Source organism: Pyxicephalus adspersus, chromosome 11, assembly GCF_032062135.1.
Source record: "Pyxicephalus adspersus chromosome 11, UCB_Pads_2.0, whole genome shotgun sequence".
NCBI lineage: Eukaryota > Metazoa > Chordata > Amphibia > Anura > Pyxicephalidae > Pyxicephalus > Pyxicephalus adspersus.
The window spans coordinates 4,275,559-4,293,885 of record NC_092868.1 but is presented as its reverse complement, the minus strand read 5'-3'; the positions used below and the strand labels follow the sequence as shown (position 1 = coordinate 4,293,885).

At 44.2% G+C, this 18,327-nt stretch overlaps 1 protein-coding gene across 1 annotated transcript in view; it reads right to left on the bottom strand.

Moving 5' to 3' along the window:
• Nucleotides 1–559: 559 nt before the first annotated feature.
• Nucleotides 560–18,327, bottom strand: part of SCN1B (sodium voltage-gated channel beta subunit 1) — a 28,411-nt gene continuing 10,643 nt past the window's right edge. The window contains exons 2-7 of the mRNA XM_072426144.1: nt 14,756–15,186; nt 7,596–7,762; nt 6,088–6,325; nt 5,069–5,210; nt 4,623–4,717; nt 560–3,611 (exon numbers count right to left, since the gene is read on the bottom strand). Of these exons, the coding sequence (XP_072282245.1) occupies nt 4,651–4,717; nt 5,069–5,210; nt 6,088–6,325; nt 7,596–7,762; nt 14,756–14,795 (654 nt within the window). The 5' untranslated portion in view covers nt 14,796–15,186 and the 3' untranslated portion in view covers nt 560–3,611; nt 4,623–4,650. The remainder of the gene's footprint in view (nt 3,612–4,622; nt 4,718–5,068; nt 5,211–6,087; nt 6,326–7,595; nt 7,763–14,755; nt 15,187–18,327) is intronic.

Below are 18,327 nucleotides of genomic sequence, written 5' to 3'. Positions count from 1 at the left end.
TGGAAAAAGAGAGGGAAAAGGAAAAAACAAAGTGAGGGTAGAAAGAGAGAATGGGATGGAAAATGAAAGAAAAAAGAGAAATAAAATAAAAATAAAAAAGGTGAATAGGAGAGGTTGAAAGAGGGAGGAGTGAGTGAAAGAGAAAAGGAGAGAAGAGGAGGAGGAAGAGAGGTGGGGAAAATAGAAGAAGAGAAAGGAGAGAAGGGAGAGAAAGAAAGAAGGGGGGAGAGGGAGACTGCGAGAGAGAAAGAGAGAGAGAAGATTGATATCAATAAAAATGTCACCCTGGAAAGATTGAGCTCTGCGTAATAATATTCACCTTGTAACTCCTGTTACTGTGGAGCTGCAGCAGATTACAGTTCCACATTCTGTAATGTCGCCCCCTAATGGTCATAGCACCCTAGGCCATGACCTAGGTGGCCTTGTGAGAAATCAATCACTGCGCAAACCTATATCAAGTATACAACCGTGATAAATGGAACCTTTACCTATAATAACCCAAAACCAGAAAACACAAAATCTTTTCCCGAAAGGTTAAATGGAGAAATTGAAACGTTGGCATTGTCAGAGTTCTTTATTATTTTCCAATCAAATAAATAGAATATTTTATCTTAAAAAATAAATGAAAGAAAGAAAAGTGCCACACAGCCAGCAAAATCCTCAGCTCGTGAAACAACATTAAAAATGCAAATGTATAAAATCCAAAAAATAAAAATAAAAAAAAAACGGAAAGGGATGGAAATGATTAAATAAAATTTCCATGGCATTTTACAGCGGGGAATACTACGGAAAGGTGACAGCAAGTAATAAGAGACAGACAGACAGACAGTCGTGTTTAACACCTTCCTGGCCAGTGCAAAATTTGCAAGTGCGCACCTCCGAAAGGGGTTAACAAGCAGGCACAAGAAGACGGTAGAAGCTTGCTTTGCAAGGCTCATAGCCTGTTGGTACAGTAAAATTCAGCATGCATCGTACTCGTTTGGCGGCTACGCAGTAGCCCTACTAAATTATATACTACTGAGGAAAATCTGTTGCAAGCGTGACATTCTCTCTGAGGCCTTGAGAAATGGGGTGTAATGTGTAATAATGACCACCAGGTGGCAGCAGAATTATCAGATTAGATACACTGCAATACTGCAGGCCCATTTACCCAATGCACTTTAAAATACGAGTCCTAAATAAATACAAGCAAGCCTCACAGAGAGAGTCAGCCTTCAAATCTTCCTTCTTCGTTCATACATAATATAATCTAATTTGATTCCGTTTTATTATCCGTATTACAAAATAAATCACATGCTTTGTTAAAAAGTCCTTTATCTCCCCCCCTCCCCTCGAGCTCCACAATCTCAGCGCGGGCCGCCGCCACCAGACTGTCGCCCGGAGTTAAAAGTATTCACATTCACAAGGCCGGCCATGTTGGCTAAAAGGCAACAGAGAAAGCAGGACCAGGCCGTCTTGTCACCCTGCCCTTCCCACGCATTGTCTTATCACCAACATAACCGCTTTAATAAAGCTACAGATTGGGCGCCGGGGGGCTCCAGATGTTCAGTCACTATAATGAGTTGGGCGGCCCCGACCCTAAAGTAAGTACTTAGCTCATGAGCATACAAAAAAAAAAAGAACGAACATAGTTCCAGACAGCGACATGCAAAATATCCAGAATATGCCTGCAAAATCAAAGTTAGGCAGTAGGGGTCACTGTGAGAATGTCCTAGTTGAGTAATGATCTTCCTGGTGACCACCAACACAGGAAGTGAGGTGAATCTATCATTTTACGGTTGTCACCAGAATCTATCAATGGTGACAACTGTCCAAGATGAGATTATCGCTCACTTTGTATAGATATGTTCTCACTTCCTGTTGTATGTCTGGCACAGGAAGTTAAATCTCCGAAGGGGGACACAGGCAAGAAAAAAGAAATATTATGAAGGGTAACAATTTCCCCTACTCTATAAAAAAATGGAGTTCACATTTGTGCAGTTCAGCACCATATGTGTTATCATGCACGGTACCCCAACACACCTTGCCTATGGAGCTGTTGAACCCAGGCATAAGCAATATTGAATAGGATGTGAAATGCTCACCAGGAACAAGCATGCAGACAGTGATGTCACGGACACTTGATCCGTTACACTTGATCCTCACATTTGCTAACTGTACCAAAAATTTGTGATTTTGCATACCCTGAATTTGAACACCGTTGAAGTCTATGGCTGCCAACATTTCGAGTAATTGCAAAGCCCATTATGTCCCCAGATTTCCTGGATTGGTCGGGTGAATCTATGGGGACATGACCCAAGTGAATCTTTAAACTTGAATTTAAGTTTAAGTTAACGTTAAATTTTGTATCTCAAAAATTGTATCTCAGCAGAAGGAGCTTTATTCCCTATTGGTGGTCAGAGCAGAAGGAGGGTGGGGGGGATTATTGGTTAGGTGAAGGAAATCACAGGAGCAAGTGGTTGGCAAGAAAACCATGTACCCGGTACACCTACCCACTAATAGATGCCCAGTATTGCTAAGACTTGCATGATAGTACTGCTGTAATAAATGTATACACTATAGCACCACCTAGTGGTCAAATAGAGATTTACAGCAACATTTAAAACCATGCATCTAATTGTTTTTCACTTGGGACATGTCCCTACACGTTTTTGATCTCCTTACCAAATCACATGATAACAATGTTCAGGTGTTTTGCAATGAACTCAGAATTGAATAATTAAATAAATTTTTGGATCCTCATGTGCACCTCACCTGGGTGCCATATCCTCGAAGTTTGTAAGTGTGCCATTAAAAGGCTTCAAGAGTCAGAATTTGGTTCTAGACTTTTTTTTATAAATGGTGAATGGGCACAACTGTCTCATTTCAGGGGATTAGGACTTTTCCTTTCTTCAGGGAACCTGGTGATCATATTGGGCATTGATATAGGACCATTTAGGTGACATGGTACAACCTACAGACCCTGATATGATCATTTCAGTGGCAACACCCAGTGATATGACTGTTACCCCTGAAGAATAGGAAGGCATGCCAAAACGTGTTGCACATTTTCCCTTTATAAGCTACAAACACAATCTGGATGACTAACCACTAGGGGCGCTCTACATGGCAAACACTGAAGTTTTGGATTAGCATGACAGCCAGGGTTAGCAGTGGCGGTCTGCATATGTGCTCATTTCAAGGTGCAGGACTTTGTATAGTCCATGGAAAGTATTATGGAAACTCTCATAGATTTCTTCACTTGAAGCATGTGGGCCGTGTCTTCTTCTGGTGACCCCATGCTCAGCAGCAGCAAAAATCAATAAGCGAGCGGCGTCTTTTAGCAAACAAGGCAGAGTTTCTTGGAAGCATTATGGGTAAATATCTTTAACCCCTGGATTCCTGGAGAGAGTCAAACGGGAGGCTAAAGATGACCACATATCATGGTGATGGGCTGATGGGGCAGTTCAGGGTGATGTGTTTCAGTCAGGTCAAGAAGAATAAAAAGAGGGTGACAGACGCCTGGGGATGAAAGAATTAGTCAACGGGCGTGGCCCTGTCTATGACCCGTTACGGTTTTCGGTCAAAACCAGTCGGTGTCACCGGGCCTCCGGGGGCGTCCGTTCCTCCAGCTGTAGAAGAAAGAAAATGGAAGTTAAAGGAGTTCAGGGAAATGGAAGATTCAGGGTCTCTTGGTTACTCTGCTGGTATCAACCAATCCAACATCCTGCCCCTGCCTATTCCAGGGCCCAGAATAAGGGGCCCCGGGTGAGCTCGGAGCCCGATGAGACGTCTCCAGGGGAGGAAGATGGGAAAGAAAATATCAGCAAGAAGAATCTGATCAACAGAACCTAAGTACAAAGGAAAGAAAGAGGAAAAGAAGAGAGGAAAGGAGAAGAGAAGGGGAAGGAAGGGAGTGCTGAAAATGTAAAGTAACATAAAATATATCTACAAGAGGAAATGTCCTAATAAAGAGAACCGGTCACTTGTCTCAGACAACTGACTTCAATGAAAGAAAGGAATGAAATAAGGAGAGGAAAAATGGAAAGAAAGAGGGAGGAGAAGAAGATGGGAAGAGACAAAGAAGGAAGGTGGGGAGAGGGAAGAAAGGGAGCTAGTAAATAAGGAAGAAAAGAAAGGAAAGGGAAAAAGAAAAGATGGGGGGGGGGNNGGGAAGAGACAAAGAAGGAAGGTGGGGAGAGGGAAGGGGGGAGGAATAAAAAAGAAGGAAGGAATAAAGGAAAGGAAATACCAAAAGATGGGGGGTAGGATAAAGGAAAAAAAGGAAGAAAGGAAAAGGAAGGAAGAAAGAAAGGAAAGGAAAAAAGGAAGGAATGAAAAAAAGGAAGGAAGAAGGAAGAGAAAGGAAAAAAGAAAGTTAGGAAGAGGGAAAATGAAGGAAGGAAGGAAGGAAGAGAAAGAAGATAAGGAATGAAGAGAAGAAAGGAAGGTAGGAAAGAAGAGGAAAGGAAGGAAGGGAGAATAGAACGGAAGGGAGGATGGAAGAAAGTACAGAAGGAAAAGGGAGAGGAAGGAAGGAAAAGGAGGATGCATTGTACTTGACCCAATACTGTGGCATTGCAACTAGAGGGGAATTTCAGACTACATTCCTATCTGGAACATACAACATTTTTGACACTTACCTGGATGCCTTGAGTGTTTGGGGTTTCGCTATTCTTGTGCTTGCACCCCCAAACAGTTGTCTTTACTCTCCGATGTTATTGCTAAGTAGTCTGATCTGCTCAAAAAAGAAAAAAAATAATATCAATGCAAATGCAACATTTACCTAAATCAGACCTCTGAGAATCTATTTACTGCAGGATATGAAATCTGTACGCCAGGATTTACAGGCTGCAATACTGCTTATGTCCACTAGATGGCAACAAATACAAACTGATAGGATGCACAATAAAGGAGATTATTATTATTATTATTATTATTATTATTATTAAACAGGATTTATATAGCGCCAACATATTACGCAGAGCTAGATTGGTAGAATATATTTTGTACATGACCCATACTTAGCCTTCATTTCAGCTTTATTGACATCATTTCATAAATGCTTTATTATATTTATATTACTTACGCATTTTCCAAAACTGCCTCTTCCCCAGCTGCGGCGATCTTGCGGTAACAATATATCATTTCTGCCACCAGCCATATGGTCAGCACCACTATAAGGACATACATCATGATCTCTGACACGATGGAAGCCATGTCTCTATTGGCTGGGGAGACAAAAAATCATTTTATTACAAAACAAAAACAGTAATAAGATACAATTGTATGATATGAAAATGATCAACAATTCAATTACAAAAATTAGTATAATTGATCACAATTATTGATCAAGTGGCATGCAGAATACTTGTAATCCATTGCAAGGATCAATTTTTATTGATTGGAATAATGAATGTTAGTAACATTGGGAGTAAATCGAATAGGGGATGTAAAATCTATTCCATTGTCTAACATAATCTATAGAGGACTATATTTTACATTCAGCATAGCTCCGCGGGGGTGGAGCTTGTGGTTAGAATTAGCAGGCATTGTGTAGAATAGAGCATTACACTAAGATTTATATTAATCTTCTCCAGGCATAGATGATGGCTATGGCTCTGCAAGACAACAGGAAATACCTTTATTTTATGGATTTGTTGTCTATCCCAAGGTTATTGGAAGGATCTCCGTAGTTTTACACTGCAATAGTGTGAGATCTTGGAGAAAATAAGTGTCTTGGGTTATTGCTCAGTTGCCCTACTTCAAAATCAGCCCTGCATATGGCTATGATGAAGCAATGAATTCTGTGACTTTTCTTTAAATATAGTATCATACATAGTGCCTGGAGTTTGTATTTTGGTCCCGCCCCCGCGGATCTATATGTACTCCATTCTACTAAGCAGAATTAATAAAAACATCTTCTTGCACTGGGTCAGGGCACCTATTTGTTATATATACAGCCAGATGATAATGAATGAGCATTGTCATCCCAGGACAGAAAGTGTGTTATTTGGCAGGATCACCAGCTGAAAATAAAAGACATCTAATGCAGCCAGCACATCCAAGCACTGCACATGTGGCACCAGAATTTGGTTTACAGCTCACCTTTGTCCACCACAACCACCTGGATGAATTTGGTGACGTTGGTGTTGTAATCATGACTCTCGAAGGTGAGTGTGCGGTTGACCCTGCACATGTACTCCCCCTGGTGTTCGTAGGTGACATTGGTGATGACAACCGACATGTCCTGCAAATCTTCGGAGTGGGCACTGCCATTCCATTTGAGCCGCCCTTCGAAACGGGGATCCAAAATGTGCTGCCGTGGCCATTGGTATAAGAGGATCTGGGGAAACAAGAGATTCATTACAAAGTGCCTGAAGGATATAAAGGGTAAGTAATAACAGTGCCATCTGCTGGTGAAGTCCAGAAATTAAATTGTAGTTTTCCCTCGCCAGGGAAATCCAACGCGTTTCGGAGGATGACAACAATCCCCTTTCTGCAGGGCTGTGTAACAATAGGATATGTGTTACTTTGTATATTTGTGTTACATAATTATTATATGTATTGGGGTGCTGATACCCAAATACCCAGACCCCTAGTGTAAATGCCCCAATACCTCTGCTCCGTAATTGGCAGTATTCAGATACAGGAGTTAAAATGGTTTACAGCTTTCATCACATATTAACAAGTGAGGATCTGATTGAATATTTATGGATCCTTACGATTATCTGTCAGGAATTATATAGAGCCCAGATCTGCCACCAGAAAACCTTTGAAGTTTTGTGTGGCTAATGGCTGCAGGGGAGAGCGGTGAAACGCATAAAACGATGCATTCGTTTGGAAAATCCAAAGTAATGATAATATTTAATTTATGTGGTAATGATCCCTTCCTTCCCCCTGATTCCAATTAGTCCCTACACATCCCTTCCATCCTCCTTAGCAGAGAGCTGTATATCCTTCATTTATGTGGCTACATGTTCCATGTCTTTTCTTGTAGCCACCCCATGGTGCTATGAGAGCTGAGACTACAAGCATGGCCACGCCCATCCATCATACACAATGCAATTAATTATGGGACAATTTTTTTATAGGCTCTGCTGACCTCTAGTGGTTAGTCAGAGGAACTGAAAACCACCAGCAGCCTTAATTACACGGAAAAAAAAACACTTTTTTCATATATGATGGTGTGCTTGTAGCTCTATATTAATTCATAATGTGAGGACTGGGACATCAGGTCTTTAAAAACAAATGTTCATTTCCTAACACAGGGCACTACAATGCCCACCATGAATGTGATTGTAATGCAGTGCAGTTTATGCACCCTATAACCTCATAACCCTATAAATCCACTTTTTGAGCCCTGAATGTCTTTCCAAACCCAGATATTGCCTTGTCAAGAGGCAGTGACATCATCATTATGTTGTACATGTGCACAAAGCAGAGCTGTGGGAGGGGCCTAGCTTCATCACCCACTACAAGCTGCCTGTGGAAAATTACAGGAGTAGGTGAGGAGTGGGTGGAGACTAGACCAGCCGTCTTGCACAAATACAGAGATCAGCAAAGACCGGTCTCTATTAAGAAAGCTTATAAAATAAATATGATCCTGAGCTCACCTGGTCGAAATTCTCACTGCCTTCCCCTTTGAAGAACCACTCTGTGAAGGTCTTGGCAGACGTCTCCCCCCTCTTCTTACAGGAGATACACCGGATCTTAAATTCGTGGCCATACACAGCTTCTGTTTCTGATTCGACCTCGACGCAGCCTGACCAGCAGGAGGGCGCTAGAGGGCAAGAGAAAGTTAATGTTTCAGGCTTCACAACAAGGCATCTATGGCATCATCACAAAGAGGACCTGTCATCATGGTAAGTGCCTCATGCTGACTCAGTTCATGTATTACCTCTCACAGAGCTGATAATAAATTATTCATTAATATATCAATAAAATAAATCTTTTATATGCAATCAGTGAATACCCAGTGACAGCCTCTTTCAGCCCCTGTACAGTGGAGCTCGGAGTGAGAGAGGGAGAAGCAGCTCAAGGAGCCAATCAGCCTTGCTCATGTGATACCAAGGAACATGCTGATAGGAGGAGATGGTATAGCAATGAGCTTATCAGCCTGCTGCTTCTTCTCTCACGGTCCAATCACAGGCTGGGGGAGGGACAAGACCTGTTAGAGTTACTGAACAGCAGCAGAAAAAAAAAGAAAGAAAGAAAAAAATGTCCACTACAAGGTGAACTATACGGAATATAAAAGAGACCTATGGGGTGAGTATAATGCCCCCTCATATATACTAAAGGGGGTATATTAAAAGAGCCCCAGAGTAGGGCAGGTTAAAAACATTGATTTAACCCTTTAAACCCCATCCCACATTGAAATAAAATGATGCTCAGCAGTTAATAATATTCCAGTGTGTAATGGAGGAGGGGGGGTGGGGTAATTTTGCTGAGGCAGCATCTGAGTGCCCCTCGGGCTCAAAAAGCTGAACGTCCTTTAATGGAAGGATTGCCTGGCGTCTCATAATGGATCGGCTTAGAGCTTAACCCTTCCGTGCACCTGAATGTGCTAAAGCCGTGCATATCATGGAAAACTGCCCTGTCTACCCATGTGACAGGGTGACAACCCAGGAGCATCAATGATAAATGGGGACAAAGCGTTGTCACCCTTCTATAGGAAGCTCCTGCACGAAGAAAGTCATGACAGGATCACCCGGGTTGTTGTAGCATGCTTTATAGCTTCATATATGATATTGCTTTCTTGTCCATTATAATTCCCTGACCCCCACTCCTCCCAACCTCAAGCTTGTATCTGATTGGTCAGGGAAGGTATAAGAATGTGCAATCCCATGGGAAGATAAAAGTCAGGAATATGGAAAGATAAGGATTCCAGTAATAAGCATTAGTGATGGCCGCTGGGATGAGATTCACCTATGAATTGTGTTAGAGAAGCGGGAAACCCCACCCACAATATAGATGAATCTCTGTAGGGCCCATATATGGAGAAGTCCATCAAGGGGAAAAATATGCAGAATCTAATTGGCTGGAATCCTAAAATGCTGATTGGCTGAGTTCAGGTCATGCAGGAACTTTAATTCATTATTATTATTATTATTATTATTAATAAACAGGATTTATATAGCGCCAACATATTATGCAGCGCTGTACATTAAATAGGTGTCATATTATGCTTTTGCTGCATACATAAATCACAGATTTGGGGCCCCATAGCAGTTGCATGGTATGGGTCCTGTGCATTAATGGGTGCTTAAAAAAATATTCAGGTGACCTCAAAAACTACCTAAAATAAACTTAGTGCTGGTTATCTACACAGCATCATGTGACAGGGCTGGGCCTATCAGCACCTTTATACAGAGATTCCACAGCCCAGTGTAAACTATCAGATGCAGTTTGATCTTCATTTGCCCCCTGGTGGCTCAATAGAGTAATAGCAGAATGAAGGGAAGGCAAGTTCATGGCCCTGACATCCTAAAGCTCTCCAAGGCTGGAGAGAATACACTATCATCAGGGAAGCTGGGTGATCCAGCAAACCTGGAATGGATCTGGTTCAGGATTTAAAACATTTGCTAGCAAATAACAAACGATTTTAACGAAACCCATTCCAGGTTTGCTGGATCACCCAGCTTTACTGATGAAAAGGATCCTCTCCAGCCTTGGAGAGCTTTAATAAATCAGGCCCAATGTTGGGGACGCTGTACAGGCAAAGGACAGGTCCACTTTAAGTTTAGAGCTGCACACGCAGTAGAAATACCTAAAAGTATCTCTATCTATCCAGTCTTTAGATATTCACAGCTATGCCACACAGCACAGACGAAGCAGGAGGCCTGATAACACATACAGGTCTTGCCCTTCCCCCAGCTGTAACTGGACAGTGAAAGGAGAAGCAGATGAGCTTATCTCTCTGTCACTTTGCTCTCTCCTTCTCTCAGCAAGCTTCTTGCGCTGCAGCGCACATGATTGGATAATTGTGCTGCTTCTTCTTCCCTGCACTCTGAGCTCTGTATATTTAAGACAGAAGGGTAAATAGGCAGGGAGAGGTAGGCAATAGGGTAAGTGGCTATTACTCTTATTGAAGGACCACAGGCTGGTGTCCCTGTTTCTGCCATTTCAGGGGCTGACGCATTCCGCAAATCCTGTGTAAAGCAATGCACCAGCACAGCGTTCTTTGTTTTCCGCGCCCTCCCTGCTCTTCTCTCTCCCCCCTCCATCAGCCAGTAATGGCCGCCCCTCCCCCATCCTGGGTGTTCTTTCTAGGGATTCTTGCTGCATCAGCATTTTATTTCCCTGCTACTGCTAGAATAAAATCCCTTCTGCTTCCAAGACAAAAAAGACAAAAATCTGTGAAACAAATTCCAAACCATCCAATCAGATACTACTTACGTGATTGGATGATTGGCTATTTATTGGACCCCACAAATCCGGATCTAAAGGAGAATTCTCATTGTCAGCAGGCAGAACCTGGCAGAGGTTCTAAGCTTCCCCCGGTTTGTCCAAAACCGCTTCAAAATGTCGTCCTTAAGCTCCAATCGATCAATTTATAGATTGGTTATGTGTCAATGATGTCATCTGTGTGCTGCAGGCAGGAGGGGAATTGTCTCAGTCTCTTTTCCCCCAAAGTGATCAGATTGCAACATTGTAGCAATTCACAAAGTGAGGAGGCAGCAGGGGCTGATTTGTGTCTGACATTTGTGAACACAGACAAGAGCTACACAAGAATCAGGATTTATATGTTGGTGTCACCTCTGATTCATCAGTTTCATACCTGGAAGGTCAGATTGGGGTTAAGCACCAGGCTTGGGGGCGGGGAGGGGGTTTATAGTTAAGCATTAGCACTTAATTGGGTTAAAGTTGGGGGTAAGAATTGGCATAGGGAAGTATAGCATATGTTGTATAAGGGCCCCAGACCTCTCTCAGCCAACAGGGGCTACCACTGGGGTCCCCAGTGGGGGAGGAGGTCATGTCAGTTCCAGGGCCCACTGCTGGCTACGTTATGTATTTTCAGCACTGCTGGCAGCAAAATTTCTGTTCAGGAAGTAGTTCGGAACCCTGGATGATGCCTGAATAAATATGGTGCCGTCCTTCTGCAGAGATAATCATGTGATCTCAGGATGATACACACATGGAGGTATGACACCGACATTTAACTTAGCACTCTGTTCTTATTATTAAAAAATCTGATGACAGGTCCACTTTAAAAAAATATTAAATAAGGAAAGGTAGAAATGTATTAATTAAAAAAACTTGACCAATCACAACAAACCTCTCATGTGCCAATCTTATTTCCTATTGGTTGTTGCCCTTTGTAGGTGCCCCCCTCTCCCTGCACTGCCCCCACCAGTCCTCATGTGTATCAGTATTGTTTATTATGGAAGCTCCGGTGACAGATTCATCCAATTTTAACAGAGGAGTGAATCTCATTGAATCTCATTGACCTAAAAATGTCCACCAATCAGCAGTCGGCCTCTCCCGGGATTAAACCAAACTCTGCACATGAATGTAGCTGAGAATACAACCTCCTGTGAAGGTCAAAATGGCCACCAGCGCCCCTAGGGGACACCCATTGACCCACCGGGCCCAGAGTATGAACACCTCTCGGAGATGACCCCTTCTCCCTGAAAATGTCAGCTGCCTGGATGTCATGTTGATCCTTTGGTTTCAACACTTTGAGTCATTGGCCTGACCTATCCATTAGAGGCCAGCAGGGGGCAGACTGGTTTCAGGGTTGGCGATAATAAATCAATAGGTGTCTGGGGGTCTGGGGCAAATGTCACCCTTCTTCCTTGTCCTGGTCTGCAGGTACAGTGCAGACTACAGCTGAATGTAAACAATGAGCTAACCCTGTCCTGTCACCTATCAAAGCTCAGGAAAAGGAACCGCAGGGGTGGGTGTCTGGAGAAGGGGGCGATCCTAGGCGGGCTGTATTTGCATAGGTAACGCCCACATGTGATGCTGAGCCTCCATGATTGAAGGAACTGAACACTGATGAATGGAAGAGGCGTGACAGGGATGGTCAGGGGGAGGGGCTAAATGATGCTGGATGTCCTAAAGCCAGGAAATGAGCCGGAGTCTATCAGATTGCTGCAGCTTCTAATGAACATTGTGAGAAGTGCACTCACATCAGAAGAAGCAATTTCTGTTCAGGAGAGGAGGAGAGGCTGGGGGCAGATTTAATGAAAATGAGGTTGATGGGCAGATTCAAAAAGGGAGAGGCTGGAGAGCAAATTTCATGAAGGGGAGGCTGAGGGGCAGATTTATTGATAGGGGGGGGGGGGTGGAGGGGCAGATTTAATGAAGGTGAGGCTGGATGGCAAATTTAATGAAGGGGAGGCTGGGGGCAGAAATATTAAAGGTAGGGGCAGATTTATTGAAGAGAAATTAAATAAAGGAAAGGCTAGGAGGCAGATTTAATGCAATGGAGGCTGAGGGGCAGATTTAATGAAGGGGGTTATAAGGCAGATTTATTAAAGGGGGTTATGGGGCAGATTTATTGAAGGGGGTTATGGGGCAGATTTAATGAAGGGGGGGTGATGGGGCAGATTTAATGAAGGGGGGGTGATGGGGCAGATTTAATGAAGGGGGGGTGATGGGGCAGATTTAATGAATGGGGGGAGGTTATGGGGCAGATTTAAAGCAGTGGAGGCTGAAGGGCAGATTTAATGAAGGGGGGTTTTGGGGCAGATTTAATGAAGGGGGGTTATGGAGCAGATTTCATGCACTGGAGGCTGAGGGGCAGATTTAATAAAGGGGGACTTTGGGGCAGTTTTCATGCACTGGAGGCTCTTGGAGGCAGTGGTTGTAACCCTTTCATGTTCTATAATAATGGGGGGGGGATACTGCGTGCTGGGAGGTGACACTCTGTATCCTGTGGATAATACAAGAGCCTGTCTTTGCATTCCTGGCATTGCTCGCCTGCCCCGGATGCCACCCCGGCCACATTGCCGATGGGCGCTGAGTACACAGCTGTAACCCTACACTGCCCCCCACCAGAGTGACCACAGAGAACAGACCCCCCCCCCAATGTACTGACCCTTATCCTTATGACCTTATTCCAGGGGCTATTTGTATTTCCACCAGCGCAGAACTGAAGTCATGTGACGGGTAAAAAAATAAATCTGGGGATTTGATACAATGTTGCCATTCTTCCCCACAATATTCCTTATACTGGGATCACTGGGAAAAGAATTAGGAAGCCATGGGAAATGGAGATCATTGGGACAAGAAATGAAGGGAATAAGGGGTCACCAGGGTAGGAAACACCAACCAGATACAACCCCATGGGGGATGAAATCATCCCCTCCCCTCCCCTGCACGCCATTGCCAGGTCAATCCATCTCCTCCGACCACCATGTGGGATCAGTACCCTCCATTACCACGGCGTTATGCTCATGAAATCCCAGCGAGCTCCTGACCGGCCCCTGAACCCTTTTGGTTCCCGATTCTTCTGTGGAGTCCAGGATCCCCCGAATGTAGCCGCATTTAGCAGGCAGAGCCCCAATTCTTAGTTTAGCGTGAATCTCATCCCAGCATCCTGGTCAATGCCGGAAGATGACCACCAGGGGGTGGGATGGAGGGAGAAGAACTAATGTACTAGGTTCAGTCATTCCTTGAGTGTGTCCGAGTTTTGGGAATCCTGGATTTCACCTGGAAGCACCTTGTGATGGTCACCCAGTTAGTTCACATTCCTGACAGGTCCACTTTAAGGACTAATTTCACCCAGTCCCATGTAATTCAGCGCTGATTGGGCAACCGGTCTTATATGTTCACTACCAGATCCTTGAGGCATCACAAGCAATGTTGGCATTCAATGTGAACAGGGAATCATTTCTTTATTTTGTGGGAAAGGGACCAAACAGGCAAAATATATTTCCTACATCTTTCACCTAACTAGCTATAGAGTATGAAAAAGTTGCATTCCGCCAGGGACTGCTGCACTGCACAGTAGACTCACTCTATTGCCCAGCAACTTTATCTCCTCCAGCGCCCCCTAGCTGGCTAAAGATGAATTAAGGTGGGCTCCAGGCAAGGTAGCAGCTTTGCCCCGCCCATCATAGGCCCAATACAAGGCACAACAGAATTCCTTGCATGGATTTTACTCCTTAGACACCACCAGCCTACAAGTGCAGGGACAGGTAGGTACACAGCTCTAGCCCATAACATACATACCCTTGGATTAATGAAGGGCCATGAAAGTTTTACCTGGGGCCCCTAAATATCCAACATGGCCCTTGCTTCCTGCCCAGGTTTGCCTCTTAAATGTGCCGACCCCAGATCAAGACTTTAAAAATTCTAATCCAGGTGGCTCAGATTGAGAAAACAGTGTGTGAGAGGGAATGATGATTAGTTGTTGCATCACCAGTCAGCCCCACTATGCATGGTAAAACCAGCCACAACCCCCCCTCTGCTATGATTGCTGCAGAGTCTAAGTGCCTAAGAGTCATAAACTGAATGAGGCCAGGTTTACGGACCCTAGTCGGGTCATGGTCAGGTTAAGGGTCATCTAACATGGGGAGTTCAATGTTAAAATCAAAAATGCAATGAAGCATGGACCCTTCAGGGTGATTTCTCTTCACTTCCTGTCCCAGAGGCACAGCAGGAAGTAAGAGGAGATCTCCCTTGGACATCGGGCAACTCAACTTTTTCCGATTGCCCATTTTGGATTGGTGCCAATATCATGGTCATCAATGGTGGGGGGAGGGGGCAGCCCTCAGGGGTTTTTTGGGGCCCATCAACCATAAATCAGCAGAAGAAGGTCACTTACCTGCCATAAGGCAAAGAACCATCACCAGCCAGTAGTCCATGGCTTCCGATGAGTCCTTTGGGGAAATTGGAACCCTTTATCCACCCGGTGTCCCAAGGTCCGGGTATAAAAGTTTGTTGTTTTTTCTCTTTTTGGTGCTGGTTGGGTTCCTCCGTTTGTTACGTCTCCATGTTCTTAGAATTGGGGCCCCAGAAAGTGCAGAATTCCTCCAAATACCCCCCGGTGTATTTGCCGTCCTCTTCCCCCCTTCTTGTGTTCCTCTTCTAGAAGGTGTCACTCGATCCCCAGCTGACCGCACTCAGGGGGGCTAATTTTAGATTTAGTTGGAAGGCGCCCCCGCCCACCTCTTCTATGGAGATGAGGGGCCTATATCGTTCTGTGCCCGGAGGGTGGGCAATGGTTGGGCACAGGGGGGTCGTCCGGCAGGAATTCTGTAGGAAAAAACAGAAAATAAATTTTAATTGGTGTGAAATGGAGAGAAGATGCCAAGGACGGGCAGAGGGAGGGGGTGCTGGGGGCAAATTCAGCTTGTAATGTCATTCCGTCACCTGCGATTTATGGCATTCCGGAGACACGTGTGCCCAGGATGCCCTCCTGCCCAGCCTTGTGATTACAATCCGCAGGCCCTCCAATGGGCAAATCCAAACCTGCACTGCCACCTTCTGCCATTTCCCCCATCGCCAAGGCTCGCATTCCCTGCAGCTTTGCTGTACCCAGTGCTGCTGATCTCCTAAAACCTCTTTGCTGCCACGTTTGCATGCCAGTGACAGGTGCATGGCATGGGTGGGTTTGCCAATGGTGACCACAAGTGGACCGTGTAATGTGAGTCCAAACAGCCATTGGATGATCACATTATTGGATGACAACGCATAAGCACAATTGGGAAATAAAGAGGGAGCGTTGTCACCCTACAACAGGAAGTGTTACAGGAAGCTAATATAAATACATGCACACATTATATTAGCTGAATTCAGCGATTCTGTGTTGTAGTTCCGCTTTATTGAGTTTTAATGAGGGGTTTCCTCGAAATGCCACTTGTCAGCTCCCCCCCAGTCCTATGATTTTCTCACCCCCAGGGGCTTTTCATTCATCCGCCCCCTCCGTCTGATCTGTGCACAGCGGGGCCGTCTGCGCTGTTTAGAGTTTTTAACAAGCGTCGGAGTTCCCGTCTGTTTTGTTCGCTTTTCACTATTTGCTGTTGCGGCTTTTGTAAATTCTCCAACAATTATCAATATCTGGCTTTTTGCCCCAGACGCTGCCGCGGTGTATTAACCCCCTCCAGACCGGGGCTGTTATCAGGGCTACTGAATCCTAAGCAGATCTGAACGATAACATTGTTTTGTATGAGCCCCCCCCCCCCCCCCCCGCAAAAAGATGAGGGGGCTACCTAGGGTCTGCATCATGAACTGTACCCCCCAAAACTGCCCCTGATTTAGAGGGATTGTTCTTCTTAACACCCCTCAACTGCCCCTGATTTGGAGGAATTGTTCTTTTTCATACCCCACAACTGCCCCTGATTTGGTGGGACTGTCCCTCTTCATACCCCCCAGCTGCCCCTGATTTGGAGGGACTGTCCCTCTTCATACCCCCCAACTGCCCCTGATCCCTACAGTGTCCTGGGTAATCAGCATGTAGCCAGTGAAAACCCTTATTATACAGAACTGGAGCTCTTCTGCAAGTAATTATTATGTTTATAAACACAAATGTATCAAAGCAAATTATAAATCAGCTGACACAACGAAGCCAAATGATTTCCTCCTCTTTATTTCACTGTACGCACACTTTCTATTCTCCGTTATAAACGCTTCCCCTCCCCCTATTTCTCCGGGGACAGTTCAAATAATTATGACACAAACCTTAATCATCTTTTCCATAATGAATCTGAATATTAATTAAGATATGCAGCTCACGGTTTCCTGTTCAGTTCCACTCTCTCTATTGTTCTCAGTGCTCTTCAACTGCTGCTACTTACTTACTGCTCCATGATTTCAGCAGTTCTCACCATGTACCTAACTCACTGAGCCACATTTTAAAGTTAGACTACAGGATGTATCAAACACATCTATAGTTTGGTTCTCTTACCCACCCTGCCATATTATTCTGTATCTTGCACACAAAAAATCCCTGTTCTCACCCTCTTACCCACCAAGCCACATTTTTGTAACTTGTTTATTACAAACATATTGTATCTTTTTATCATATTCGCCAATCCACATTCACACCTAAAATCTTACATATTGACCCTCAGGCTATCACTATTACTTATTCACTGATCCACATATACCATCTGTCCATGTGTACCATCTGTCCACCATCTATAGACATTTTCTCCTATTTTCTCTTACTCACCAAGTCATGGTATTGTTTTGTATATTACAAAACCATAATGTTTTTTGGCATCATATTCACTAATCCACGTCCACTTTTTCAATACAATTTTACATTCAATTTTACATACTGACCCCCAAGCTAGCACTGTTACTTATTCACAAGTCCGTATACACCTTGTATCTAGTGTCTTAGACATCCAATTTCTCCTATTTTCCCTTACCCAACAAGCCATGCTGATATTCCATTATATTCAATTCCATTATCATTGTGTAAATTAATTCACCTGTGTGGAATCTTACCCACTGATCCATATACACCTTCTGTCTTGTCTAAGAAATCAATTTTCACCTATTTTATCTTACCCACCAAGCCATGTTGATATTCCATTACCTAAAACATTATCTATGTTCTCCTATTCACCAGGCTATATTATCATCCTGTATGTTACAAATACATTCACCTGTGTGGTATCTTACTTACTGATCCACATACCCCTTCTGTATTGTCTCAGAAACCCATTTTCACCTATTTTATCTTACCCACCAAGCCATGTCGATATTCCATTACTTAAAAAAACCTCTGTGTTCTTGTTCTCCTATCTGTCAGGCTATAACATCATCCTGTATGCTACAAAATTAATTCACATGTGTGATATCTTATTCACTGATCCACATCACACTCACGCACTGATTCACTCTTACTGCAAGTTTCTGCCACTTTTGTTGGGGTAACATTGAGCAGTATTTTGCCGCATGCTCGCCCACACTTCCATTCAACTTATTGGCAGCAGTTGGGGACCATTTTTGGGAAACACAATACAACCACCAATGCAAGAACTATATTGACCTCTGGCACAGATTACTGCAAGTCTGAAAGTGTCCTTACTCACTGATCCGTATTGTTTTCCAGGGGCAGACATAGGAAAGCACTAAGTGTGCCACTGTACAAGGGTACTGTACCCTCCTCATGCAATAGTGACCCCCACAGGGGCTCCAAGTTAGTTCCGCAGGAGGGCCCCAAGTCTGTTCTGAACAGGGGCCCACTGTTGGCTATGTCTACCATTGTTCTTATCATACATCATATGAGTCATCCAATGGCTGACTGGCTTGATACTTGACCCCACAACCTTTGGGATAGATCAGGCTCAGTGGGCAAACTCCTGCCAGTCCCCAAAGCTGAGGAACCACAAATTTTAGAGCTGAGGAACCACAAATTTTAGAGCTGAGGAACCACAAGTCCCA